We start from the raw sequence: 27,332 nt of genomic DNA on the forward strand, positions 1-27,332 counted from the left end.
CATGATGGTCATGTAGGTCTGGTTGCTGTCATTCCCAGTGGACAGGAGAATGCATTCTTGCTCATCTGTTGCATGCAAGCTGTACACTGTGAACCAAGCCACAGTCTTTGGACTGCAAACTAGCAACCTCAAGAACAAGATGGGCAGCACAGAGGTACAATTAAAATGTAGGGGCTCTTTTACTGTATCATTGATTGCAGTGTTCATTTATCTTAGCAAAGCTAAGCCTCCCAGTATGGAGATGTTGGGAAATCTTATTAGGCCTACACAAGATCTATTATCTATATATATATTTGTTTGTGTGTGTTTGTGTGTGTATGGTACAGTATATCTCAGAGACACAGCAGTGGTGCCAATTCCCCTCTTTGGTGCAAAATTCCCAGTTTGCTCTGGTACTAATTACACAGCATTCTGTGCATGGATAAGTGCTTAATCTTAGAGCTGTTGACACTGGAAACGGCCCAGTCTAGCCTGGGGTGGATATTAGTGAAGGGAACTTGGCCTTCACAGCTAATACCACATCATGTGTTGCGCAAATGTTCACTTTAGTTGCAGGTAATGGATTTCCGACGGCATCTGGGATCTTTCTGTGGCATGTCTAATCTGGAAAAATATATGACCCAAGCACTTTGCCGTATCGGGTTCCCCCTCAATTTAAAATAAAATTAATATTGTTTTAATTCTTGGCTCAAACTTTTTGAAATAAAATGCAGCCCCTCTTGCCTTGTGCTACCTAGCTAGCCCGTCCTCCCCCAGTGATCAAACCCTGGCCACAGGCTGGGTTATTGCAATGTGCTTTATGTGGTTCTGCCTTGAAGATTAGTCAGAAGCTCTAGCTGGCCTAGATCACAAGCCTGGACTCCTGTCAATCACTAGGCAACATATTAGTCATCACCTACGTGGTTTTAAAAATGTAAATTGCAGGTGCAGGAGCCATGGCCCCATCAGGGGTCGGGAGCTTTAACTGCTTGGCCTGGTCCTGATCGGCTCCCTGCAGCTGCAATTTGCACCTAAAACAGCACCTTCCCCAGTATCAAACATCTTGAGCTCTACGATTGGCAGGTGGCTCTGTTGGTGGTGCTGCCAGTGGGGGGGGGGTGTCCAGTAGGTGGTGACTTGTGACAGGGCCTCCTTGGTGTTGACCAGCTGTTTAACAATCCAGCTACTGTATTGTCCTTTAATGATCCTTTCGCACAATCCTTCGGTATACACCAGCTCTCATTTCCTCCAGGATACTGCTTACATTCAGTTCATACTGTCATTCCATCACAAGTGTGCTTGAATTTACTTGATCAGTACAGGCAGGAACGAGATGGCCAGCATCACGCTTAAGAATCTATGTATAGGGAGGTATTGGGACTCAATCCCAGGCTCGCTTGGGTACACCTGTGTATGTTGGATCCAGACCCACTAGCACCCAAGAGTGGCTGGGGAAACCCAGACAGATGGGCGGAGTATAAATAAAACAACAACAGCTTTGATCCCAGGCTTGCAGCAGACCTTCATAGAAAAGTAGGAAGAACCATCCCAATTAGCTACAAAATTAATGGCATCATCTTCTTTCAAGCAAGCCAGTGACTGAGTCAAGGATTTAGCCAAGGTTCTAGCTCAGGGGTCAGCAAACTTTTTCAGCAGGAGGCCAGTCCACTGTCCCTCAGACCTTGGGGTGTGGGGGTGTGGGGCTGGGCTATATTTTGGGAGAAAATGAACGAATTCCTATGCCCCACAAATAACCCAGAGATACATTTTAAATTAAAGCACACATTCTACTCATGTAAAAACACCAGGCAGGCCCCACAAATAACCCAGAGATGCATTTTAAATAAAAGGACACATTCTACTCATGTAAAAACACGCTGATTCCCGGACTGTCCACGGGCCGGATTTAGAAGGCGATTGGGCTGGATCCAGCCCCCAGGCCTTAGTTTGCCTACCCACGTTCCAGCTTCTCCCTGAGTTTTGCAAACCACCCGGCAGAAACCATTGATTCAAGTTGATTCCAACCATTCCGGACAGAAAAAAACAACTTTTCCTTGGGTAGTTCTGTGCTTTAAGAGACAACATGAATTTCAAGGACAACAGACACCAAATAAAGGAAGGATAGTTTTATTTTAATTACTAAACATTTGATTTCCAACTCTTGAGGATAATGTTGTGTAAGGGAAAATGGGGAGAGATCATGAAATGGAATGCCCATATATCTGCATGTAGTCTTGGGAGTGTCCAAGCTTACTAGCTTGAATGTAGCTTAAAAAACAACAACATGCAATAAGTGAAATCACATCTATCCAGGAATGCCAGTGAGGTCTTGTCCTATTCTCAAGCTTATTCACCTCTATAAGAAGAGGATACCTTCTAATCAAGAGCTGCTCCTGAGCTCAGGGATGGACACTATTTTTACAGTACAAGTAAACACCTTTGGACCATTCATCTCAGTTTCAGCAGCCAGTCTTGTGCACCTTCATCAGCAGAGGCCCATGGCTCAGTCCAACAGAAATGAAATGCCAAGAATTGATGCCTAGGGATTCACCTTTACACACACACACACACACACACTTCTCCTCTACTGCTAGCAAAGCCATTCCGAGTTAGTGTGTTGAAGGACCCGCTCTCTCACTCACTCCACAGGCAGGCGTGCCTACGGATGTTGCTTTGGATTCATCCACTTGGGAATCGGGGATCAAAAATTCCAGGAGGATGTCTGCGAGGCAGTAAACCATGTGCCTGAAAGAAAGAACACAGGACTTTCAGGGGGCTTGGAAAGCCTAAGGGATATTCCACGCATTAAGGCCCTCTGCTGGGGAAAAGGCGACAGCCTGAGCTCAATATGGACTACAATGAAGAGGGGGAAATACTGGATGACTTGTGCCTTAGTGATGGATACTGCTGAATCGGCTCGCTTGGGGGATGGCCACCACTGAGCACGAGAGCACATGTGTCGCCTGCAAAATGCCCTCGGTGGCATCTCCAGGTAGGCCTGCTAAGAAAAGCACCTGCTTGGAACCCCAGAGGGCTGGTGTCAATCAGTGCAGACCGTACTGAGCTAGGTGGGCCAATGGCCAAGTCCTTCTTTGCCCTAAAGTAAGACGTAGGAGGGCTATTTCCTCCTCCTTCCTATCTGTACGTCCCATCAACGAGCTGCCAAGCACAGCAGTGCATACAGAGGAGTCATGGAGAAGTGCTGCCCATAAGGTGAGGTCTTGTGGAGAAAGGAACCCCCCCTCCCCATCTCCCCCAGGGTTTGTAAAGAAGAAACCAGTTCCCACCTCAAACAGCACTAGCTCCTTCCTAGGAGAGAGATGATATCCCAGCTCCCTTGGTCTGATCTACAAATCAACTTGGCAGAACCCTGTAAATTGCAGCTTTTGTTTTCATTTTGGGGGAAAAAATATCAGCTATTACAACAATACAGAAAAGTTTGCCTATGGCAGCTACGGACGATCCAGAGCGTGGAGGATAGCTAAGTTTAGTGCCCACAATACATAGCAAAAAGGCACTCACTCTCTCAAATATTCTGTTACACTTATGTCCTGTTTGAGGGTTTCCCACAGAGGTTGGCCCCTGTGATAAGAGGATGCTGGATTAGATGGGCCACAGGCTTGATCCTGCAGGCTCTTCCTCTGTTCTTTTGTTAGATTAATCTGATTGTCCCCCCACCAGCACCTAAGATGCACCAGAGATTAGCTTGGTGCACCTCAGAGTATTGCTAAAGCAAAGTATTCCATATGATCCCTGGGCAATTTGATCCAATTGTTTTGGGTTTTTCTTAAGCTATGCACTGTACACACGTCTTTCTTCGTCTGTAACGATGCCATGTTGCCAAGGTTACCTGTTTATGATAGGATGTTGCATGGACTCCAGGACTAGGCTCCAACTCTGTCGACATTTACTGGTCCCAAGGATTTCCAGGATTAATTCTGTTGACATCAGAGGTTGGCATGAATTCCCAAGTACAATGTGGATCTTGCAGTACAATACAAGGTGCTATACGCGGAGGAGTATGCAGCAAGATTTAATTCTTTGGGCACCAAAAATATGTTTAGAACTGAATAAATATCACCAGGAGACATATGCCTCTTGAATGACTATACCAGCTTTCTCCAACCAGATACCTTCCAGATGTTCTACTGTTGAGTTATTTATTGCATTTATATCCCACCTTTTCCTCCAAGGAGCCCAAGGTGGCATACATGGTTCTCTTCCTCCTCATTTAATCCCCACATCAACAACCCTGTGATGTTAGGCTGGGAGGCAGGGACGGGTGGAAGGTCACCCACTGAGCTTCATGGTTGAGTAGAGAGATTTGAACCCTGGTCTTTTCCAGGTCCTACACTGACCTCCAGGTCCTAACTGTCACACCACCATTGGCTTTCTGCTTTGAACTACATTACCCACCAGCCCCAGACAATATGGGCCAATGGTCAGGGATGATGCAAGTTTAATTCAAAATACCTATAGGGACCCAGTTGGGGATGGATGAAGCACTGCCTAATGTCCCTAGATCAAAGGTCAGATCAGGGTTTTAGAGGTCATGGTTGCACTAAAGGTGACTTGCCATCAAAAATATATGATATTGAGGTGGAAGAAAAGAACAGGGTTGGGGGAAAGCAAATTCAGATAAATCCAACTCTTTCACACTGTTGCATAGTGAAGTTAAGTGATGACCATGTGAAATGGCCATTGAAAGAGGAAGTTCTGAGAAGTCAGAAGCCAAATGGCAATTGGTCTCGCCTGACATGAAGGGCTTTGTTGTCTTGCACTAGGGAGCGGGTGGCGCTGTGGTCTAAACCACTGAGCCCCTTGGGCTTGCCGATCGGAAGGTTGGCAGTTTGAATCCGCGTGATGGGGTGAGCTCCCGTTGTTCGGTCCCAGCTCCTGCCAACCTAGAAGTTCGAAAGCACACCAGTGTGAGTAGATAAATAGGTACCGCTGTGGCGGGAAGGTAAACGGCGTTTCCATGAACTCTGGCACTCGTTACAGTCCTCTGTGCACCAGTAGCGGTTTAGTCATGCAGGTCATAGGACCCGGAAACTGTCTGTGGACAAACGCCGGCTCCCTCGGCCTGAAAAGCGAGATGAGCGCTGCACCCCATAGCACCTTTGACTGAACCGTCCAGGGGTCCTTTACTTTTTTTACCTTTTCGTTGTCTTGCCCTTCCCTTAGATGCAGCCAGATGGAATGGCTGCTGAAAGGGGAAATTCTGACAAAGAAGAAACCACTAGGCCATGAGACGTAGCCAGGTTGGTGAAGAGAGCCTTGCTGTGACAACTCTCCCTGTGATGCAGCCAGATGAAAACTGGACCCACCCATTATGGCCAGGTGAAAACTGGTATCCACCCAGTACCTCTGATCTATAAGACCTATTCCATCATGCTCAATACATAAAGCAAAGGAAAACCTAGCCTAAGATGGACTTGGGAGTTCTACACCAAAATGCTTGCAACACCAGTTCATTATAGAATCACAGAACTGGAAGAGACTCCAAAGTTCATTTGGTTCCACCCCCTGCAAGGCAGGAATCACAGCTTAAGAATCCCCAACAGGTGGCCAGGAAAGGTCTGTTGAAAATCCTCCAATGAAGGAGAGTCCAGCACCATCTGAAGGAGTCTGTCCATTATCGAACGGCTCTTATCATCTCCTTTCTTGTAACTCGAATCCATTGGCTCATAGGAGCAGCAGGAAACAAGCTTGCTCCACTTCAATGTGGAAGCCCTTCAGATATCTGAAGATGGCTATCACATCTCCTTTTCTCCAGACCAAACATACCCAGCTCCCTCAACCGTTCCTATAAGGCTTGGTTTCCAGACCCTTGATCATCCTGACCCAGACTCTTAAGAGTCGACTCTTGTTTCACTCGCAAGGCGGGGGGGGGGGAGGGAAATCGGTTCACTCACCAGGCAGAATCCCCATGAGAATCTGTAAGGCCTGCCTTTCTGCTGCAGCCTTCTGTTCCTCTGTTCTGAGTGGTTTGGGGGCTGCAGGCAAGACTCCACCAGGCCATATTGATTCCTGGAGCAACCTAAGGTACTGCACCCAGCGCTGAGTGCAGGTCAGATTGTCCACCTGAACTTCCAACCACCTGTAATCAGGAAAAAAAGGAAGGAAAGAAGAGATTGGGGACTAAGTTTACTATGCTGGCGCTTTTGATGCTATTTTAAAAAACCTGATGCTTCACAATAGGAACACCACACAGACAGCAAACGGGCTAAAAATAAAGACGCCGACCGACCCAAACACCAGAGTTTGTTCATCCGGGGTGCTCGAGAAAGGATTTCTGTGCCGGGATTTTGTGCAAAGGTATCTCGATTGTGAATATAAAAAGATAGCCAACCCATGACTGAGGCATGACCTTGCTTCAAAAGAAAAACGGACCGTGCCGGACCAGAGCAGCTTTGAGCCAGACGGTATAAAAAAAGAGATGGAGATTGCAAAGGCAAGGGGTGTCGGCTTCCCATTTGGAGACACATAACTTGTGCATGCCGTCATGGGTTCTGCATTTGAAACAGACACGAACAGAGGATGAGCCCGTTGCTAAAGGGAGAGCTGCTTTAAGACCAGAGCTCACAGTGGTGGGAGACAGGGCCAGGGCCAGGGCCAATGCCAGTGATTTGGTGTTGTTAGGCAACTGCTGAGGGCCACGCCGTGGCAAGGTGCCAACCACAAACCCCTTGCGTCTGTGGCCCCTATTTGCTGTTGCTGCCTTCATGGCTACTAGCTATGTTGGCTATCCTCTGCTTCCACAGCTGGAGATAGCAGTGCTTCTGAATCAGCAGCTGCCAGAAGCTACAGGAGGGGAGAGGGCTCTTGCGCTTGGGTCCTGCTTGCGGGTCTCCCACAGGCAATCTGGTTGGCCACTGTGAGAACAGGATGCTGGACAAGATGGGCCGGTGGCCTGACCCAACAGAACTCTGATGATGATGATGATGATGATGATGATGATGATAATAATAATAACAATAATAATAATAATAATAATAATTTATTATTTATACCCCGCCCATCTGGCTGGGTTTCCCCAGCCACTCTGGGAGGCTTCCAACAGAAAAATAAAACACAGCAATCTATTAAACATTAAAAGCCTCCCTGAATGTCTTCTAAAAGTCTGGTAGTTGTTTTCCTCTTTGACATCTTTTGGGAGGGCGTTCCACAGGGCAGGCACCACCACCGAGAAGGCCCTCTGCCTAGTTCCCTGCAACTTGGCTTCTTGCAGCGAGGGAACCGCCAGAAGGCCCTCGGTGCTGGACCTCAGTGTCCGGGCAGAATGATGGAGGTGGAGACGCTCCTTCAGGTATACTGGACCGAGGCCATTTAGGGCTTTAAAGGTCAGCACCAACACTTTGAATTGTGCTCGGAAATGTACTGGGAGCTAATGTAGATCTTTCAAGACCGGTGTTATGTGGTCTTGGCGGCCGCTCCCAGTCACCAGTCTAGGTGCCGCATTCTGGATTAGTTGTAGTTTCCGAGTCACCTTCAAAGGCAGCCCCACGTAGAGCGCATTGCAGTAGTCCAAGCGGGAGATAACTAGAGCATGCACCACTCTTGGTAGACAGTCTGCAGGCAGGTAGGGTCTCAGCCTGCGTACCAGATGGAGCTGATAGACAGCTGCCCTGGACACAGAATTGACCTGCACCTCCATGGACAGCTGTAAGTCCAAAATGACTCCCAGGCTGCGCACCTGGTCCTTCAGGGGCACAGTTACCCCATTCAGAACCAGGGAATCCTCCACACCTGCCCGCCTCCTGTCCCCCACAAACAGTACTTCTGTCTTGTCAGGATTCAACCTCAATCTGTTAGCCACCATCGATCCTCCAACCGCCTCCAGGCACTCACAAAAGGACCTTCACTGCCTTCACTGATTCTGATTTGAAAGAGAGGTAGAGCTGGGTATCATCCACATACTGATGAACACCCAGCCCAAACCCCCTGATGATCTCTCCCAGCGGCTGCATGTAGATGTTAAAAAGCATGGGGGAGAGGACAGAACCCTGAGGCACCCCACAAGTGAGAGCCCAGGGGTCTGAACACTCATCCCCCACCACCACTTTCTGGACACGGCCCAGGAGGAAGGAGCGGAACCACTGTATAACAGTGCCCCCAGCTTCCAACCCCTCTAGACGGTCCAGAAGGATGTTATGGTCGATGGTGTCAAAAGCCGCTGAGAGATCCAGCAAGACTAGGAAACAGCTCTCACCTTTGTCCCTAGCCTGCTGGAGAATATCAACCAGTGCGACCAGGGCAGTTTCAGTCCCATGATGAGGCCTGAACCCCGACTGGAAGGGATCCAAATGGTCCGCTTCTTCCAGGCATGCCTGGAGTTGTTCAGCAACCACTTGCTCAATCACCTTGCCCAATAATGGAAGATTATGATGACATGTCCAAGAGCTGAGCATGGAGATGCAGAAGCTTCCACCTGCTTCCACCTCTTCTTTTGGACAGTGGTGTGGACTGGGCGTACAGCAAAAGTCCACAAGGCAAGGAGGTAGTCCCTATTGGAGCCGACACCGAGAGGACAGCAACAGGAAACACAAGACTAATAGGAAAAGGAGGCTCCTAGATCTCCCCACCTTCCACCTCCCATTATCATCACCAGCAGATGGACTGACAAAACTTTTGGCCAAACGGGGATGTACATGGCTTCCCTCCCACCCTCATTTAATCGCTGCAACGAATGAATGAATGGATTTATTACAGTCACAGAACAGAAATTAATCCCCACAACCACCCCGTTGAGATAGGAGAGGCTGAGAAGCAGTGTGACCAGCGCCCAACATCACACCCAGTGAGTTTCATGGCCCAAGTGGGGATTTGAACCCTGGTCTCTCCCAGGTCCTAGTCCAACACTCTAACCACTACACCACACTGAGGGTTCTGGAAAAGGAAGTTTATTAAGCATCACCAGCGCTCGGCAGCCATTCTCAAGGAATCCACAAAAAGAGAGAGAAATAAATGAAGCTCAGAAGGGCCACCCTAATCCTTTATGGAAATTATCCCGGTTTCTGCAAAGATGTTTCACCTCTGCAACATCTCCTCTCAGTCATCTGCCAGTGCTGCAATAGTCCCTGCTTGCTACAATTCCTGCCTTTCCTCTTATGCTGGAAAACGTGGGGTCCAGTCACCGCCGTGGACCAGACTGATCTACGTCGAGCAAGTTGCTAAATAGTGTGCGAGGAAGAGAACAAAAAAACGAAATCGCCAGTAAATCAGCGGCTACAAAGCACTCAAGAGCCCTTCTTAAGGGCCGGCCAAGAATAGAAGAGAGTGGCTCGGAATTTTACTGGAAATGTTCTCCGCGCCTACCCTGTAAAAGTTTACAACGGTATAAACCGTGAACAATGTGTTCTGTACCCCTGGCCGGAGGACAGTTTGATGAAGTGTTTGTTTAGCAGAGCTGCGATCCTTCCTGACCCCGGAGGGATGGGAGAGGAGTGCAGCAGGCTCCCAGATGTGTCTGGTAGAAAGAGCAAACGTCTGAAGCCCAGGCCCAGCTGTCCCCTTAAGGCGGTGAACATCTGGAGACAGAGGGAGCCTCAGTGGTCCAAGGCAGTATATCTCAGAATGTGGGAGGAACAGCCCTAGTTCAGCGGCGGAGCATCTGCTTTGAACGCAGAAGGTCTCAGCTTCAATCCACAGCAGCATCTCCAGGTGGGGGAGGCTCCCTGCCTGAAACCCTGGAGAGAGCTGCTGCCAGTCAGTGTAGGCAACACTGAGCTAGACTGGCTCAGTGTATGTTCCTAATTCAAAACAGTAGAAAACAGACAAACGAATAAGGAACATGCTCTGCTTAACATTCCTTCTCTCCACATTGAGCAAACAAGCTAAGGACACGTGTAGTGCGAAGATATCAAAGGTTTCTGGGATATGATTTATAAAGAATTAAAGAAGATTCTAAAATATTCCTTTTAAAAAAAATCCGGAAATATTCCTATTAGGAATGATGGAAAGCGACATCCAAGCCAAAGATAGATGTATAGTAAGCTACGCAACAGTAGTAGCCAGACTCCTCATAGCAAAAAATTGGAAAACCCAAAAAATACCTAATAAAGAAGATTGGCAGCTAAAAATGGTTACATATTATAATTTGGCGATTAAGCATGATGAAATTAAAGGAATAGGGGAGGAAGGGGAGGATAAAAAATTGGAAATTATTTGTGGATTACATTAAACAACATGTAGAAAAAGCCGATCTTCTGGCAGATATTTAAAGGCTCAAATAATTAAACAAATGAGAAAAAAGAGAAACAAACCTTGAAAGGAGGTATGCAGTTAAATATGGTAACCCACAATTGTTACATAGTAGTGGCTGAGAAGTAGAAGGGGAGGGGAGGGGAAGGGATAAGTGGGAGGGATAAGGGGAAAAGTATACAGTATACAGTCATACCTCGGTTTAAGTACGCTTCGGTTTGAGTATTTTCAGTTTAAGTACTCCGCGGACCTGTCTGGAACGGATTAATCCACTTTCAATGGACTTTCAATGGGAAAGTTCGCTTCAGGTTAAGTACGCTTCAGGTTAAGTACGGACTTCCGGAACCAATTACACTCATACTTCGGGTTAAGTACGCTTCAGGTTGTGTACTCCACAGACCCATCTGGAACGGATTAATCCACTTTCCATTACTTTCAATGGGAAAGTTCGCTTCAGGGTAAGTAGCCTACGCTTCAGGTTAAGTACAGACTTCCGGAACCAATTGTGTTTGTAAACCGAGGTGCCACTGTATGGAGATTTAAGTGTATTGGAACAATCACAAATGCCGTTTTATTTACTTCTGTGTTTTATTTCTGTAATCTGTAAAAAAAACAATGAAAAAAAGAAGAAGATAAGGACGCGCGTGAGGCCTGGGGAATGCAGCAAAGCCTTCTTGTTTGTGACACACACACCCCGCCTAACCAAAAATGCTGCCAGAAGAGGCCTGCCAAAAGTGCTTGAAAACCACTAAAATGGCTTTGAGTGACTTCCTGATAAGAAACATGTATTTTTAGCAGGGCCTCTCCTTATCCTCTTATTTCAGCCAAAGTTGAAACAAGATGTTGCATTTTAATTGAGGGGCTGGTTTTTTGTTTTTGTTTTGCTGCTTTATGGTTACTGAGGCTCCTTCAAATAGATAAACAATTACAAACTCATTGCTGCTGCCCCCCACCCCACCCCCTGCTGGAAAAGATTCTCAGGATGAGCTTTGAACAAACCAAAGGCCAATGCACTGAATTCGGTTCAAACGTCTTGCAGAACACTTTGTGCAACTAAGGACTTATTGGGCCTGCCTGGGAAGGCCGTTGTTCAAAACCTAGCCCGCCACTGAGTTGCTGGTAGGCTCTGGTGTTTCATTTGTAGAAGGCAAGGTGGAATAAAGGCCAACCACAGAGGGTTGTTGTGATATCGCTGCTGCAGGGCACCCTGCACACTATGAATGCAAATACTCAAATCACTTTATATTGGGGAAGGTGGCGGCACTGTGATCCTCCAGATGTTGTCAGACTCCAGCTCCCATCAGTCCTAGCAAAGATGGCCTATAATTGGAAGTGATGGGAGCTGTATTCCAGCAGCATCTACATCTGCTTTATTCCAAGGTCACCTTGAAAAGGCAATGGAGGGTGGTGGTCCAGGGCAGGCATCCCCAAACTGCAGCCCTCCAGATGTTTTGGCCTACAACTCCCATGATCCCTAGCTAACAGGACCAATGGTCGGGGAAGATGGGAATTGTAGTCGAAAACATCTGGAGGGCCGAAGTTTGGGGGTGCCTGCTCCAGGGCTTCCTTTTCTGCTTGCATTTTTTTATAATAAAATCCCCTTTCCTGTATATTAGCCATGCATTAGTTTAATCGCACTTTCTTTAAACTTAACTGCCTGTTTTATCTGTGGTGAAAGGGCACAATGAAAAATGTGCTCATCCTGGATTTTTAATCCAGTGGGCTCTTTTTTTTTGTCCTGCATCCACGGACTAATTAACCCCCACCCTCCCCATTTATTATCTCTCTTTTTTCTCTTGCTTCTGAGCTGGCCCATGGAAGCGGGTCAATTGATGCTCCCTCAAGGAAAGGGGAGGACCTGGCTTTGGGGTCATGAGCTGTAAATCAGCTGTAGAAATTACTTACAGCACATGCTTAAACCCAAGGAGCCAATCCGCACCAGGGCTGTTCATGTGTCCTGCTACTAGTCTGTCTTAAGTAAAGCTCTCCCTCGTGTTTCATAAATGGGCACCATGCTCCCCACTCCCTGGCAAGCAGACACACCTCTGGCCACCGCAGGCCACCAAGCAGCCAATGTGAATAACCCAGCATGACTGGAACAGCACTGAATTGGAAGGAGGGCAGCCAGGCAGCTGCTCTCATACTTAGTGGCGAGAAGCCCTCCTTGCCCAGAACATTATAGCTTCTGTAATAAAAAAGAACCTGGCCGTGATAGCTGATGGGTTACATCTGCCATTGCACAGGAGCCAGGCTCGTTTAAAGGAGCACTGACGTCCTTGGCTTGTGGCTGCTGGAAGATCCTGCCAGGCATTTCGGAGGCACCATAGCAACCGAAACGTGGGGTGTCCGAAAGTCAGATTTCAATATTCTTCACCTCCTTCTGCCTTCCCCTGATCCCGAGGAGAGTTGATGTCTGGAGGTGGAAAGTAAGTCCCCTGCATGTTTCACAGAATCTCAGAATCAAAGACTTGGAGGATAGGAAGTGACCCCAAGCTGCTTGGAAGTGTGCCCTATTCTATTCAAGAGCAGGTTTGAGGAATCCATCCAAACAAGGATTGGAAACCAGGACCAAACTGCTTTTTAAAGGATTGCTCAAACCATGGTTTGCCAGTTTGGACTAAACAGGAAACTGTGGTTTGGTCACAAAATGTAAAAAAGATGAGCACATCGTGTGTGTGTGTGTGTGTGTGTGTGTGTGTGTGTGTGTGTGTGTGTGTGTGTGAAGGGTGCATTGGGGGGAGGGGCTAATGAAATCCTTAAGCCCCACCCTTACCCCCTCCCAATTTTTGTCAAACTGTGTGTTTTTCTCAACAGTAGTTGGGTAGGCATCACAAAAGCTTAGGCCAGCCCCTCCTCCCAGAGCTCAAGCATTGAAAGAGGGAATAGGGCAGGGGAGGGCAGAACCATACAGATTGTTTCTTGATCCGCCAAACCGTAGTTTGGTGGGTTGGAAACATGACCTTAGACTGCATTACCAGGGGTTGGACTAGATGCTATATGCTTGTGAAACATGGACCACTTATAAACGCCATCTCCAACTCCTCGAAAGATTCCATCAATGGTGTCTCTGAAAATTTTTACACATTACTTGGGAAGACAGGCGAACTAATATCAGTGTACTGGAAGAACCAAAGATCACCAGTGTTGAAGCAATGATTCTTCAACATCAACTTCATTGGACTGGTCATGTTGTGCGGATGCCTGATGATCATCTTCCAAAGCAAATGCTCTATTCCAAACTTAAAAATGGAAAGCGTAATGCTGGTGGCCAACAAAAGAAGTTTAAAGACTGTCTCAAGGCAAATCTAAAAAAAATGTAGTATAAACACCGACAACTGGGGAACACTGGCCTGTGAGCGCTCCAGTTGGAGAACAGCCTTTACCAAAGGTGTCATGGGCTTTGAACTCAGGACGCAAGGGAGAAACGTGCTAAGAGGAAGGCACACTTGGCAAATCCACACCGTGATCAACTCCCGCCCGGAAACCAATGTCCCCACTGTGGAAGGACGTGTGGATCCAGAATTGGCCTCTACAGTCACTTATGGGCTCATTGTTAAATCCGTGTTTATGGAAGACAATCTTACTCAGCTACGAGTGATCGCCAAAGCAGAAGAAGACATGGGGTTGGACTACATGGTCCTTTGGGTCCCTTCTTTCTACAGTTCTATGATTCTGTGACTGCAGCTAATGACCGGAAGGAGTTACCTGAAAAGAGGATGGGCAGACAGGTAAGTGGAGCCCAAGTCCAATCTCCCCAGCAGGATGCTGAGCTCTCCAGATGGCCCTGGCAGAAGGCTGGCTGACTCACCTGCCCCAGGCATCTGTTCTCGGCAGTCACAGGGGTGGTGGGAGCAGGTGCCTTGGGGAAGAGCCCAGCTCCGGCCCAGCTGCATGGACAGGCTCCCAGGCGGGTGGCTCAGAGGCACCCCAGGCAGCGTTTCAGACTTGTGGCACTTTGTAATAATAATTAAAAAAAGCATGCGAGGAACTCGGGCCTTGCCAAAGCCTTTTATTTTCGCCAGCTTCTCTGGCGCGCAAACTCTGCTAGCGGTGCTTGGAATTGCAGAGGGGCCTAGTGGCTTGGCTGTGTCCATGGCAGCCTTTTCAATTTGTGCTTTCCTCCACCCCACCCAAGGAAAGAGAGGGAAAGAGAGACAATCCAGCCACAGGGCTAGGGCTGCTTTCCAAGGCACAGCCGCTCCTTCAGGAGGGATATAAATGAAGTAAATAACACAAGCCCCTATCAGATCCTCTCTCCTGAAGGACAGGTTGAATTCACTGACTTTACTGACTCATTATGACTTTTAAAACACTCCTGTTTACACATTTGATAGCTGAGTCTTCCAAGCAACCCCAAGATCACTGATTAAGAATGTTTTGACTATATTTTAAACTATTTTTAGTTGCTGTTGATTTTTTTAATGCTTTTTTAAATTTCTATGTCTATTACTTTGGGCTTCTAAGAACGTAAGAAAAACTGCACTGGACCAGGAGAATGGCCCACCTGGTCCAGCATCCTGTCCTCAGTAGTAAACCAGATGCCTCGAAGGGAAGCCTGCAAGCAGGATCCGAGCACAAAAACACTTCCCTCTCCTGCGGCTTCTACCACAACTGTGGAGGGCAGAGCATAGCCATTGCGGTTAGTAGCCACCCTCTTCCCTTCCAAGTACTTAATCCTCTTTTAAAGCCATCGAAGTTGGTGGCCATCGCTGCCTTCCTGTGGGAGGGAGTTCTGTAGAAGTCCTCATGAAGATAGGGGGGGGGCAGGAATCTCCCTTACTCATTACACTAATATATCCAGTGAAGCTGAATGTTGGAAGATGAATGACAGATAGAATAACATCCATCTGTCATTCATCTTCCAACATTCAGCTTCACTGGATATATTAGTGTAATGAGTAAGGGAGATTCCTGCCCCCCCCCTCTATCTACTTTCTGCATATAATAATAATTATAATTATAATAATAATAATAATAATAATAATAATAATAATAATTTATTTATACCCCGTCCATCTGCCCGGGTCTCCCCAGCCACTCTGGGCGGCTTCCAACAGAAGAATAAAACACAATAATCTACTAAACATTAAAAGCCTCCCTGAACAGGGCTGCATGACATTCATAGTTCTATAAACTTCTTCCATGCTGCCTTTTATTTGCCTTTTCTCTAAACCAAAAAAGCCCCAAATGCGGCATCCTTTCTTCGTAGGGAGTTGCTCCATCCCACTGAGCGTTTTGGCTTTTTCTGAACCTTTTCCAACTCTACAATATCCTTTTTGAGGCAAGGTGGCCAGAGCTGTACACACAGTATTCCAAATACATCCACAGCATGGATAGGGGAGGAGGAGTATCTCTGGTGGGGGACAGGCCATGCTCCTTCTGGGGCAGTTCGTCCAACTTTGGATCCCATCCCGCATTCAGCTCTCACCTGTGGCTCCTAGAAGCTGTCAGCCAGCATGCTACAATGGCCACACCCTTGGAACGGCTTTGACCGGCCAGCTAAACCAGTTCAGGGTAACCGATGGGTCTCAAACCCTCGGTAGTTAGGGACTTTCCCTGCATGCGAAGACAGGGAGCGGATGAGATCACTAGTGGGCCCAGTGGTCAAGAAGGCGGTTCCTGCGTGTGCTGTAGAAGGAAGTGAGGGGCAGATGCTCCACCTGGAAAGGTAGCCTATCTAGGAGAAGGAAAACTCCGGTCCTAAGCCTCCGCTGCCTTGCAGGATATCTTCAGGAGAAGAAAAGGCTAAAGAGCAAACCCTACGCAAATCTGGAGTGGAGTCGGTAAGACGGCACACCTCCTCCCGGCAACTCCTGCAGCCAAGCTGGTGCCAAATGCATTGCTCTGCTTTCCTTTGGACCACATCAGTGAGGTCGAGGAGAGGGGTGGCCTTGTCATCTGGGCAGCCCAGGACCCCCGTACACATTGCCCTGGCTTGCACCCCAGGGAGGTCTCTTGGGTGCTGCTCATGCAGCGGTTTGGCTTCACCCCCAGAGGCGCACTCCATTGAGACGACGTCACCATTGCGCTATCTACTATGACTCCAAGATCTCGTCCAACACCTCCAGCTCCGATCTTATGAGCTTGGGTGGAAAATGAATATTCTTTTGCTCCCCCCCCCTAATAAGCACCACTCTCTTATACTTGGGGAGGCAGGGGGGCTATAAACCAAATCAATGATAAGAATATGTGATAATAATGATATGGCTGAAGGCGGTGATGTCATTGCACTAGTTAGTGTGGAGGAACTGCCCCCCCCTTCTCTCCCCAATGTCTCATTCTGGTGCGAATAGCTTCCTGCTCCCGTTCTCATCCGACATCTACCAGCGGGTCAGCAAAACAGTCTGCCCCACTGCAGAGTCCCTGTGTTGGGAGCTAATTAAACCGGCCACACAGGGTGGCTTAAAAAAAGAATAGTGACTCCCCCTCACACCTGTCCCCTCCCCCTGGAGCAATCGGCCGCACGGCAAGGAGCGCTGGGTGTGAAATCCGACGGAGTGAAGAAGCAGCTTCGGCAATTTGATGGTTGTCGTGGCGACTGAGAGCCTCATTGTCTGCCGTGACTTCACCTCCGTGGGGAGCGACCTCCATCGCGGCCTGGCCAAAGGGCGGATTACAGAGGGGCTGGGAATGAACGGAGGCAGCTGCGGAAAGGCCTTGAATAGGCTTGGTTGAGGGGGAGAAATTGGGGTGGAGGAGTGCAGCAGGGCAACTTACTCCCCTCTCCCACTGAGAACCCAGAAGCCTTTGACTGCAGAATGATACGTGTCAATCCTAGCTCTAGAAAGGCACCTCGGCTGGAGAAACGAGCGGGCTGGAATCACCAGAAGGCCACATTCACAAGTGTCTTCTGTTTGAAGTCAGGGCTTTCCCAAAAGAATCCCAGGAGAATGAGTTTGTTAAGGGTGCTGGGAGTTGTTAGGAAGCTCCTGTTCCCCTCTCAAGAGTTACCGTTCTCAGAGTTCCCTGGGAGGAAGGATTGATGGTTAAACCACAGTGGGAATTGTAGCTCTGGGGTGAGAAGAAAGAGTTCTCCTAACAACTCTGAGCACCCTTAAACTAAGGTTCCCGGAATTCTCTGGGGAAAGACATGACTGTTTAAAGTGTTATCACAAGGGTTTAAATATAAGGCAAAATCCTTGTAGGAACATAGTAAATGGATCAATCCATTGGTCCATTTAGCTCAGTATTGTCCACACTGACTGGCAGCAGCTCTCCAGGGTTTCAGGTAGGGAGTCTCTTCTAGCCCTACCTGGAGCTGCTACTGGGGATTGAACCTGGGACCTTCTGCATGCAAAGCAGATGTTCTACCACAGCAGTTCAAGACCAGGTACAGCAGCCTTCTCCAACCTGATGGCCTTCAGACATTTTGGACTACAGATCCCATTGTCCCTGACTGGGGACTGATGGGAGTTGGGAGTCCAGTAATACCTGGAGGGCACCCAGTTGGGAAAGGTTGTACTACAGGCTCGAGTCCTGACAGCTACAATGTCCCTGTGCTTCAGGGTGCGAGTCTTCAAATCACCAAGTTGGAAGAGACCTAAGGGGGCATCTAGTCCAACCCCCTGCAATTCAAGTGCATCTCTCCCCTCCCAGCCACACTTGGGCCCAACTATGGACAGACCGGCAGATGGCATGCATAAAGCGTACATGTGGGAAGGGTTCAAAAATGGGGTGGGGGTGGGGGTGGCTACAACTCCTATTCCCCTTAATCCAGGGGTCAGCAAACTTTTTCAGCAGGGGGCCGGTCCACTGTCCCTCAGACCTTGTGGGGGGCTGGACTATATTTTGAAAAAAAATATGAACAAATTCATAGGCCCCACAAATAACCCAGAGATGCATTTTAAATAAAAGGACACATTCTACTCATGTAAAAACACCAGGCAGGCCCCACAAATAACCCAGAGATGCATTTTAAATAAAAGGACACATTCTACTCATGTAAAAACATGGTGATTCCTGGACCATCCGCAGACCGGATTTAGAAGGCGATTGGGCCGCATTCGGCCCCCGGGCCTTAGTTTGGGGACTCCTGCCTTAATCTCATTCTTTTCATTCCCCCTTCTGACAGTTCCAACGCTGTGCTATTCTGCATTTTGGACGCAGCATCTGTCCCAGCATTGGTGGCGGACTTGAACAAACGGTTCTCGCTCCACTGCCAAGTTCCTGCAGAGCCTGTGTCCACAGTCTAATAAAATTGCCCCATAAAATGACAAAGTAACAATGCACGCTGCCCCTAACAATGCACTTAATGATTAAAAGCCAGTAAACTGGGATCCATAAATCAAAAGCGTCCACATAACCTTTTCCACCTGCAAGGAATGTCCTGCCTCTCCAAGTCTTGGGATTTTTAGGTTGCAACTTGAAGATAGCAGGTGTATTTGGGTGGAGGAAACACCCTATTTCTGTTAGTGAGCCATGTTTGGTATCATTTTCCCTTTCGCGTTTGCCTTCGGAAAAGTCTCGGAATTGGAACAAACTTTCCCGAACCTTTGAGTGGCACGGCAGATAGGGCTGGACCCAGAATTCAACGAGCTGGACTCAGTTCCTGCCAGACTCAAGGGTGTGACTGAGTCACAATTAACCTTTCGCAAGGATCTGAAAAGGAGCCGAGTAGAAGCAGCCTGGTTTGGATGCATCTTCCAGTGTCGGAAGATTTCAAGGCACAAGAAAGGAGATTCCAACTAAACATCAGGAAGAACTTTCTGACAATTCTGTTAAGACAGTGGAGCGGTCTCCCTCAGGAGGTGGTGGAGGTTGGATGGCCACCTGTCTTGGATGCTTCAGCTGAGATTCCTGCATTGCAAAGGGGTTGGACTACCGTGTTTCTCACAAAATAAGACGGGCCTAAAAAATAAGACATGGCAGGCTTTTCACGAGTTGATTAAATATAAGACATACCCCAAAAATAAGCCATAGTGGGGGGGCAGGTCTGGCAAGGAAAGGAAGGCGTTTAAGCACCTTCGGAAGAGCCGGCAAGAGGCAACAGCTTTGGTGCTTGGCGCGTGCCCACAGCCACCTCCGCAGCCGCTGGGATTACTGTCGCTGCAGCCATGCTCCTGGGCGCTCTTGGCGCTTCCCCTGCGGCCGCCTCACTGTGTTTTGCGGAGGCGGGACCGAGGGACTCGGCGCGAGCAGGCAGAGCAGAAGGAGGGCGGCGGAGATGGAACGGCCGTGAAGAGCGGGAAAGCACGCACACACACACACCCATCCTCGCCATCCCGGTCAGGCGGTGGCGGCTTTAGTCAGGCGGCCATGGAGACTGTGCAGCTGCGCCACCCGCGCCGGTGAGAAGCCAGAGGGGAAGAGATGCGCGGTGATGGTAAGGGTGGGAGGAGGCGACCTGGGTGCATGTAGGTTACGGAGGCGGGTCGGTGCACTTCTCTTCCTCTTAGGCCTTTTCCCACCCCCGCCCCTTCTCCTCCGCTTCCTCCTAGGAAACGCGCTCCTTCGTCTTAACTGCTATCCTCCTTGCATCTTCCATCGGAGTTCGCGCGCACTGCCCAGAGTTGGCTAAATGCAACTGGAGTTGTGCAAAAGGCAAAGGAAACAAATAGCCGCCCATAGGCAAAACCAAATAGCAAAACCTTTTTGGGAACTGCCTGTGTCGTAAAGTTCTCTGTTTAAACTGGGGCAGGGGCTTCCCAACGATCAGCTGAGAGGCGGGCTGATCGGGCGCCTCTTCGCCGCAGCCACAGCGCTCAGAGCGCTCGCCCCTAGTCGCCCATGAAGATCATGGGCTTCACCTGCAGCCGCAGCTGCCTCTCACCAGGCTCTTTGCGCTGCGCTGCGCTGCCCGAAGCGGTTCTTGCCAGGCCCTCCGCCGCCGCTTCTCTCACAGCCGCCTCCGCGGCTGCTTCCTGCTCTGCCAACGTGGCTGTGCTCCTTGCTCCCCAGCAGCACGCAAATGGGAGGGCAGCCTTGCTGTTTTTATTTTCTGCTTCCTGGCTCTCCCCGGGTCTCGCGCGGCGCATGCTGCCGGCTCTCACCGGGTCCCCATGGGCCAGGGCTCTGCGCAGCGCACTGTTGCCAGCTCCCACTTAAAAAAATAAGACATCCCCCCAAAATAAGCCACCGTGGGGGTTTTTGAGGAAAAAATAAATATAAGACGTGTCTTATAATATGAGAAACACGGTAGATGACTCTCAGGGTTCCCTTCCAACTGTAAAATTCTATGACTCTACTTCTTCTCCATGCAGAGTTAAACTATGGAACTCACTTCCTCAGGAGGCAGTGATGGCCACCAACTTGGAAGGCTTCAAAGGAGGATTAGGCAATTTCATGTTGCAGGCTTTCCGCAGGCATCTCACTGGCCCCTGTGAGGACAAGATGCTGGACTAGAAGGGCCATTGGCCTGATCCAGCACGCTGTTCTTATGCAGAGCAGCTGCTTGGGGTGGAAACGGCCCTGATCCTTATTTCTCAAGCCAGTAGTGATGCAAAAGGAGAAGAAAAGCGTGGGGGGGGGGAGTAGGATCCAACGCAACATCTCTTAAGCAGTAATAGCAGGGCTGACTTGACCCACTTCCAATACAAAGTGAGCAAGACTAAGCCAAGCCCAACCACTGGGTGAACTGGAAGGGGAGCAGCATCCGCTCGCTCCTTCCCAGAGTCGGCTGGCGAAACATGCCGGCAGCCTCTTTTTAAAGTCTCTGGTTGCACCTTGGTTCTGATGCTCTGAGCTGCATCACTGGTACATCTCCTTGTTTTGAACTAGAACCAGCGGCTGGAGGAAGAGGAGGAAGGAAGGATAAAAGGTAGCCAGCAGTGCCCTCTTGTGCCCAGAGGTGGGAATTTCTATTTCAGTGAAAGCTAAAAAAGGGGCACATACAGGCGAAACTCGGAAAATTAGAATATCGTCGAAAAGTGCATTTATTTCAGTAATGCAACTTATTATTTTTTAATTTTTACAAATGCTTTCTTTTGGAAAGTCAACAGTAATAAAACAAATAGTTACAATAATACAAAATAAACAAAAATAAATATCGCTACAGTATTACATTTCATTAGTTACATTCAATTTATAATTGACCCGCCTAACGACAAATAATTACAATTACAACAAATAAAGGCTTGACATATCTTGCTTTGCATATTGTACATCTAACTCATATATTGGTTTCACCTTTTAAGTTGCATTACTGAAATAAATGCACTTTTCGACGATATTCTAATTTTCCAAGTTTCACCTGTATCTCCCCTTTAAGACAGCAAGTGGCAGTGTAGTGGTTAGAGCAGCGCTTCTGAAACTTGGGTCAGATCCCTGTTCAGCTGTGAAGGTCATTTGGACGACCTTGGATCAAGTCCCCATCACTCAGCCTAGCCTACTTTGCAGGGTCGAGGATAAAATAGGGAGGCAGAGAACCATGAATCCCACCTTGAGCTCCTTGGAGGAAAGGGCAGGATATGAAGGTAATAAATAATAATAACATCAATGACAATATGAGAAGTTGTCTGGATACTGCATCCACTGATTTGGAAATCACACCCTCTTGACTCCCACGGTGCAAAGGCCAGTAAGTTTCAGCCTGTACGTCGGTAACACTTCCTTGACACATCCCAAAGCAGTAGAGTGGGGAAATGAAACTTTACTATTTCATCAGTGTGGAAAGAGAATGCATGGGTTTGGGGTCTGTAAGTACGACAAGGCTGTATATTGTCTCCCTGCTTATTTAACTGATATGCAGAATTCATCATGTGAAAGGCTGGACTGGATGAATCCCAAGACGAAATTAAGATTGCCAGAAGAAATATCAACAACCTCAGGTATGCAGATGACACAACCTTGATGGCAGAAAGTGAGGAGGAATTAAAGAACCTTTTAATGAGGCTGAAAGAGGAGAGCACAAAATATGGTCTGAAGCTCAAGATAAAAAAAACTAAGATCATGGCCACTGGTCCCATCACCTCCTGGCAAATAGAAGGGGAAGAAATGGAGGCAGTGAGAGATTTTACTTTCTTGGGTTCCGTGATCACTGCAGATGGTGACAGCAGTTATGAAATTAAAAGACGCCTGCTTCTTGGGAGAAAAGCAATGACAAACCTAGACAGCATCTTATAAAGCAGAGACACCACCTTGCCGACAAAGGTTCGTATAGTTAAAGCTATGGTTTTTCCAGTAGTGATGTATGGAAGTGAGAGCTGGACCATAAAGAAGGCTGATCACCAAGGAATTGATGCTTTTGAATTATGGAGCTGGAGGAGACTCTTGAGAGTTCCATGGACTGCAAGGCGATCAAACCTATCTATTCTTAAGGAAATCAGCCCTGAGTGCTCATTGGAAGGACAGATCCTGAAGCTGAGGCTCCAATACTTTGGCCACCTCATGAGAAGAGAAGACTCCCTGGAAAAGACCCTGATGTTGGGAAAGATAGAGGGCACTAGGAGAAGGGGACGACAGAGGACGAGATGGTTGGACAGAGTTCTCGAAGCTACGAACATGAGTTTGACCAAACTGCGGGAGGCAGTGGAAGACTGGAGTGCCTGGCGTGCTATGGTCCATGGGGTCACGAAGAGTTGGACACGACTAAACAACAAGAACAACAAAGGGCCTGAGCCTGTTTCTATCTTAAGGCCCCATCTCCCATAGAGTGGGAAAAAGAGAGTCAGCATGAAGGTAGGAGAAAAGGTGAAGGAAATATGCATCATTTGAGGTTTTTGACCAGTAATGCTGTTTCCCTGTTTCTCCTGCAAAGCTAGTTTCTTGTGGTCTCTTATTAACCAGTTTGTGATAAACTCTGCCACCTCCATAAAAGCTGTTAAGTTTGCTGTGTGTGAGAGCAGAAAACACTATCAATTGGATCAGAAAAAAAGAGTCTGCCTGATGGGGGACTTCTGTATTTTCTTCCCCATCTGCTACTTTGTGAAAACGAGCCCTTGCCAAAGTAGGATCATAGAATCGTAGAATTGTAGAGATGGACACTGAGCCCTGTTTTGGGGGTGTGAAGTGCTAATTTCTACCATGGCCACTGAGGAAGACAAAACCTTGCCGGAACCGGGGAAAGGATGGCTCTGCAGCATCCAGGCCTGTTTTAGGTCTGTGTGCCACAGCTGCAGAGGCGGGCAGGCACAGAGGCAAGTCCTTTGCAGCATTCTGTGCCAAGGCTGCTTACTGCCCCATGTCACCCCAAAGGATTACAGGGTGGGAATTTGGGAAGGGAGTTAGGGCAGGGCCAGGTGATGCTCAGCTTGCCAGTGACCAAGTTGAGGATGCTTCTCATTTATTTTAACTCCCGCGCTGGAACCCAACACCAACCTCGCTCGGTGCATGTGCCTAAACGTCCCTTTAGAAAGCACGGTGCTCCTCCGAGCCCTCCCCCACCCAGTCCCAGAAGCCTCCCCACTCGAGCGCTGCTCGGGTTTCCAAAGCGCAGACAGCCAGGATGTGATGAGAGATGCTCTCTTTATCTTTGGATTAACAGTTTGCACAGAGCGTGGGTCTCAAATGATACCGGGCAGATGGACTTGCAAAAAGGGCACAGACTCTCTCGAAGGAACTCTTGCAAACAGCAGAAGCAGAGCCCAGGTGGGATCTCATAAGAGCAGCCTACGGAGGAGAAAAAGTGGTATTTCTTTCCCCACCCCCACCTATATTTATTTGGGCTAAATTACAGACACCCCACTCCACCTATGCAGCTGCCACCCTGGTCAGGAACATCTTTAAAGGCTCTTGGTCTCAAAAAAGTATTTCCAGCAAAAATGGGGGGGAAAGCATGTTCATTTGTGAGAAACAGTAAACAACAACAACACACACACACACAAAAAAATCCTTCCAGTAGCACCTTAGAGACCAACGAAGTTTGTCATTGGTATGAGCTTTTGTGTGCATGCACACTTCTTCAGATACTATCTGAAGTGTGCAAGAAGCGTATCTGAAAAAGTGTGGATGCACACGAAAGCTCATACCAATGACAAACGTAGTTAGTCTCTAAGGTGCAAGTGGAAGGAATTTTTTTATTTTGTTTCGACTACAGCAGACCAACACGGCTACCTACCTGTAGTAACAACAACAACAACACAGAAATTCCCAGAGGACTCAATGAAAGCATAACTTTCTACTGTAACAGAGGGCAATGCCAGGACTCTAGAAGTTTTTGTGGCTGTTCCCCACTATGGGAACAGAGTTTAGAGGGGCTCCTGGTTCTTTCACGGAACAAGTAGAACTGTGGAATTTGCTGCTAGGCTATGTGGTAATGGCCACAAACTTTGATGGCCTTAAAAGTGGATTAGACAAATGCGTATCTGCATATACTAGCCATGATAGTGATATGCCTCTGAGTACTAGCTGCTGATGAAGAGTGGTCTGGCACTCAGCTCCTTCTTGGGAGCTTCCCATTGGCTGCCTACTGATGGAGTCCTTCTTTCCTCCTAGGTTTGGGATAGCCAATATGGTGCCTTCCTGATGTGGCTGAAGTGGAACTGTCATCACCCCTGACCATGTTGGCTGGGGCTGGTGGCAGCTGGAGTGCAGTTACATGGTTACAGCGTGGTGCTGGTCATGCCAAGGTTGCAGGTTCGATCCTTGTATGGGACAGCTGCATATCCCTGCATTAGAATCAAAGGATCTCCAAGGCTCATCTGGTCCAACATCCTCCAATGTGGCAATCTCAACTAAAGCATCCATTGCAGATGGCATTGCAGGGGGTTGCACTAGATCATCCTCAGGATCACTTCCAGCTCTACAACCCTACATCTGCCTTGTTATCTTTGGTCCAGGGTTTTATTGGCATCCAGAAAAGCTTGGAAACTGGCAAACAATCAATACACTCGGGGGTTTCCCCCCTTCTACCCAAGATGACCCTTTGGGTCCCTTCCAAGCCTACAATTCTATGGAATCTAAGGAGGTGATTTCTACCAGGTGATGCTTTTTGTTCACCTGGTCTAGTATTGCCTCCTCTGATCGGCAAGGCCTCCCAAGCGTCTTTGGAAGATGCTCTTCCTCATCTCCTGCAATGTGTGTGTTTTTTAAAAAAAACTCGAAAAGGCAGCGGCTGGACCTGGCTCCCTTTTGCAGGCCAGGTGCAAGCTCTCTCACTGAGCTACGCTCCCTCTCCTCCAGACTGCACAAATGTAACTGATAGTCACAAGCAAGATTCTCCAAAAATGGGATTAGTGTCTTTCCCCCCACAGCCTGTCAGGAATGTTTATTCTTCCGGGAAGCCTATTTAAAGTGGCTAGTTCTCAAGAGCAGTCGCCTCGCAGGACTGCGGAGGCATTGTGCCAAGGGATGCGGCCGAGCCGTGCCCTCAACTCCAAAGCCCTATCTCTGGCCTTCAAAGAGACCTGCCAATTGGTGTCGTGTTCCTCGCAGACTTACACATATCCCCACCCACGATTCCCCCCTCCCTCCCTCCCTTTCCAAATCACGTCGGTCTGTTTTATCAGTTGGGCTTCTGTGGTCTGCCCCTCGAGGGCTGCATTCTATGGGTCCGGATTCATCCACGTGAGAATCCGCATCCTACCTCTACAAAAGGCGGGCAGCTCAGTAGGTAGAGCCTGAGATTCTGAATCTCAGGGTCAAGGGTTCGAGCCCCATGTTGGGAAAAGGATTCCTGCATTGCAGGGGGTTGGCCTAGATGTTCCTCTGCAACTCTGTGATTCTGTGCATCCCAACAGATCTGTTTTGGCAGAAGCCAGGTGGGCCAAAAGCATCATTTTGTCTCAGTGCTCAACACCAACCGACCAGCAGTAGATGAGCTAGCATTACCTGTCCCTCTGACACACTAGCATCCAGTGCCAAAGAGGACAGCCTGAGGGCAGGGTACAGATGCCTCGCGCCGTATTTTTATCCCGCCACTGACTCACAGGATCAAAGAAAGGGATCAAGATAGCTGGGATGCTCGCTGTCCTCTCACCTAATGGCACCAAAAGCCATTAATAGCTAGGACACGCTGTTGCTCATTCCTCCTTTGCAAGCAGCTCTCTCTCAAAGTCATTGAATTTCAGCACACACACACACCCTCCAAAACCTTTCCAAAATCAGTCCTTTTGCCAGTGCAAAAAGAAGAATATCCTACAAAATGATAGCGGAGAAGGATAATGCTCTCACTTTCAATACTACCGGTAGGGAGAGGGAACCTTTTGCCAACCAGAAGGCCGCACTTCTCTCAGGGCAATCTTCCGAGGGCCACTTACCGGTGGTGGATTGGGCCCAGAGGCAAAGGTGGCTGCAGCAACGGTGCCAATTCTACCTCTGCACAATAGTCACGTTTTTACAGACACAGCTACACCCCTCTTTACCCTCAATAATCCAGTTTTTCCCAAACTTGGGTCTCCAGCTCTTTTGGGACTACAGTTCCCATCATCCCTGACCACTGGTCCTGCTAACTAGGGGCGATGGGAGTTGTAGTCCAACAACAGCTGGAGACCCAAGTTTGGGAAACATTGCTCTAATCCATAGAAGCAAGAAACCTTACTGGAGTCCAAGGAGAAATTCCAAGCAGGCAGAAACACTCAAGGAGGACATGAAGCAGAGCCAATGCGGGGGGCGGGCAAGGGAGAATCCCTAGGGCCAGATAGGGAGGTTTGGGGGCACATTCAAACCCTGGGCCTGGAGGTTAAGGCTATTGATGGCTACTAGCCACAGTGGCTATGCTCTGCCTCCCCAGCTGGAGATAGTGATGCTTGCTGGAAACCGCAGGCGGAGAGATGGCTCTTGCATTTGAATTCTGGTTGGGGGTTCCCCACGGGCATCTGGTCGGCCGCTGTGAGAGCAGGATGCTGGACCAAATCCAGCAGCCAGGCTCCTTAAGTTCCCATGGCCATGCTGGCTGGGACTGACGCATATTGGGAGTCCAAGCACATTTGGGGGGAATGCAACGCTGGCTGCCACTGGGAGCGTGTGCATCACGTGTACCGGTATTCCCAACACTGCATCCCAGACGCGGAACCCAGGGTAAAAGATATGCTGATTGAGGGGTGGGGCTATGCAGATGAAGGGACTGTGCCATGAAAAGAGGGCTTGCATCTTAACAGTCAGGATCATAGGATTGTAGAGTTGGAAGGAACCCTGAGGATCATCTACTCTGGTGTTTTCAAAACTGCCTGCACCAGTGTTTCCCCAACTTGGGTCTCCAGCTGTTGTTGGACTACAACTCCCATCATCCCTAGCTAGCAGGACCAGCGGTAAGGGATGATGGGAATTGTAGTTCA

The 27,332-nt window shown here is 48.5% G+C and overlaps 1 protein-coding gene across 2 annotated transcripts in view; it reads right to left on the minus strand.

The window, feature by feature from the left end:
- Positions 1–1,720: 1,720 nt before the first annotated feature.
- The window catches only part of SNX19 (sorting nexin 19), a 45,833-nt gene continuing 20,221 nt past the window's right edge, over positions 1,721–27,332 (minus strand). The window contains exons 8-10 of one of the 2 annotated variants that reach the window (XM_060268620.1): positions 5,895–6,079; positions 3,830–3,917; positions 1,721–2,724 (exon numbers count right to left, since the gene is read on the minus strand). In XM_060268620.1, coding sequence (XP_060124603.1) covers positions 2,589–2,724; positions 3,830–3,917; positions 5,895–6,079 — 409 coding nt within the window. In that variant the 3' untranslated portion in view covers positions 1,721–2,588. The remainder of the gene's footprint in view (positions 2,725–3,829; positions 3,918–5,894; positions 6,080–27,332) is intronic. The other variant, XM_060268619.1, reaches the window with a different exon arrangement.

This window comes from Zootoca vivipara, chromosome 15, assembly GCF_963506605.1.
Source record: "Zootoca vivipara chromosome 15, rZooViv1.1, whole genome shotgun sequence".
Taxonomy (NCBI): Eukaryota; Metazoa; Chordata; class Lepidosauria; order Squamata; family Lacertidae; genus Zootoca; species Zootoca vivipara.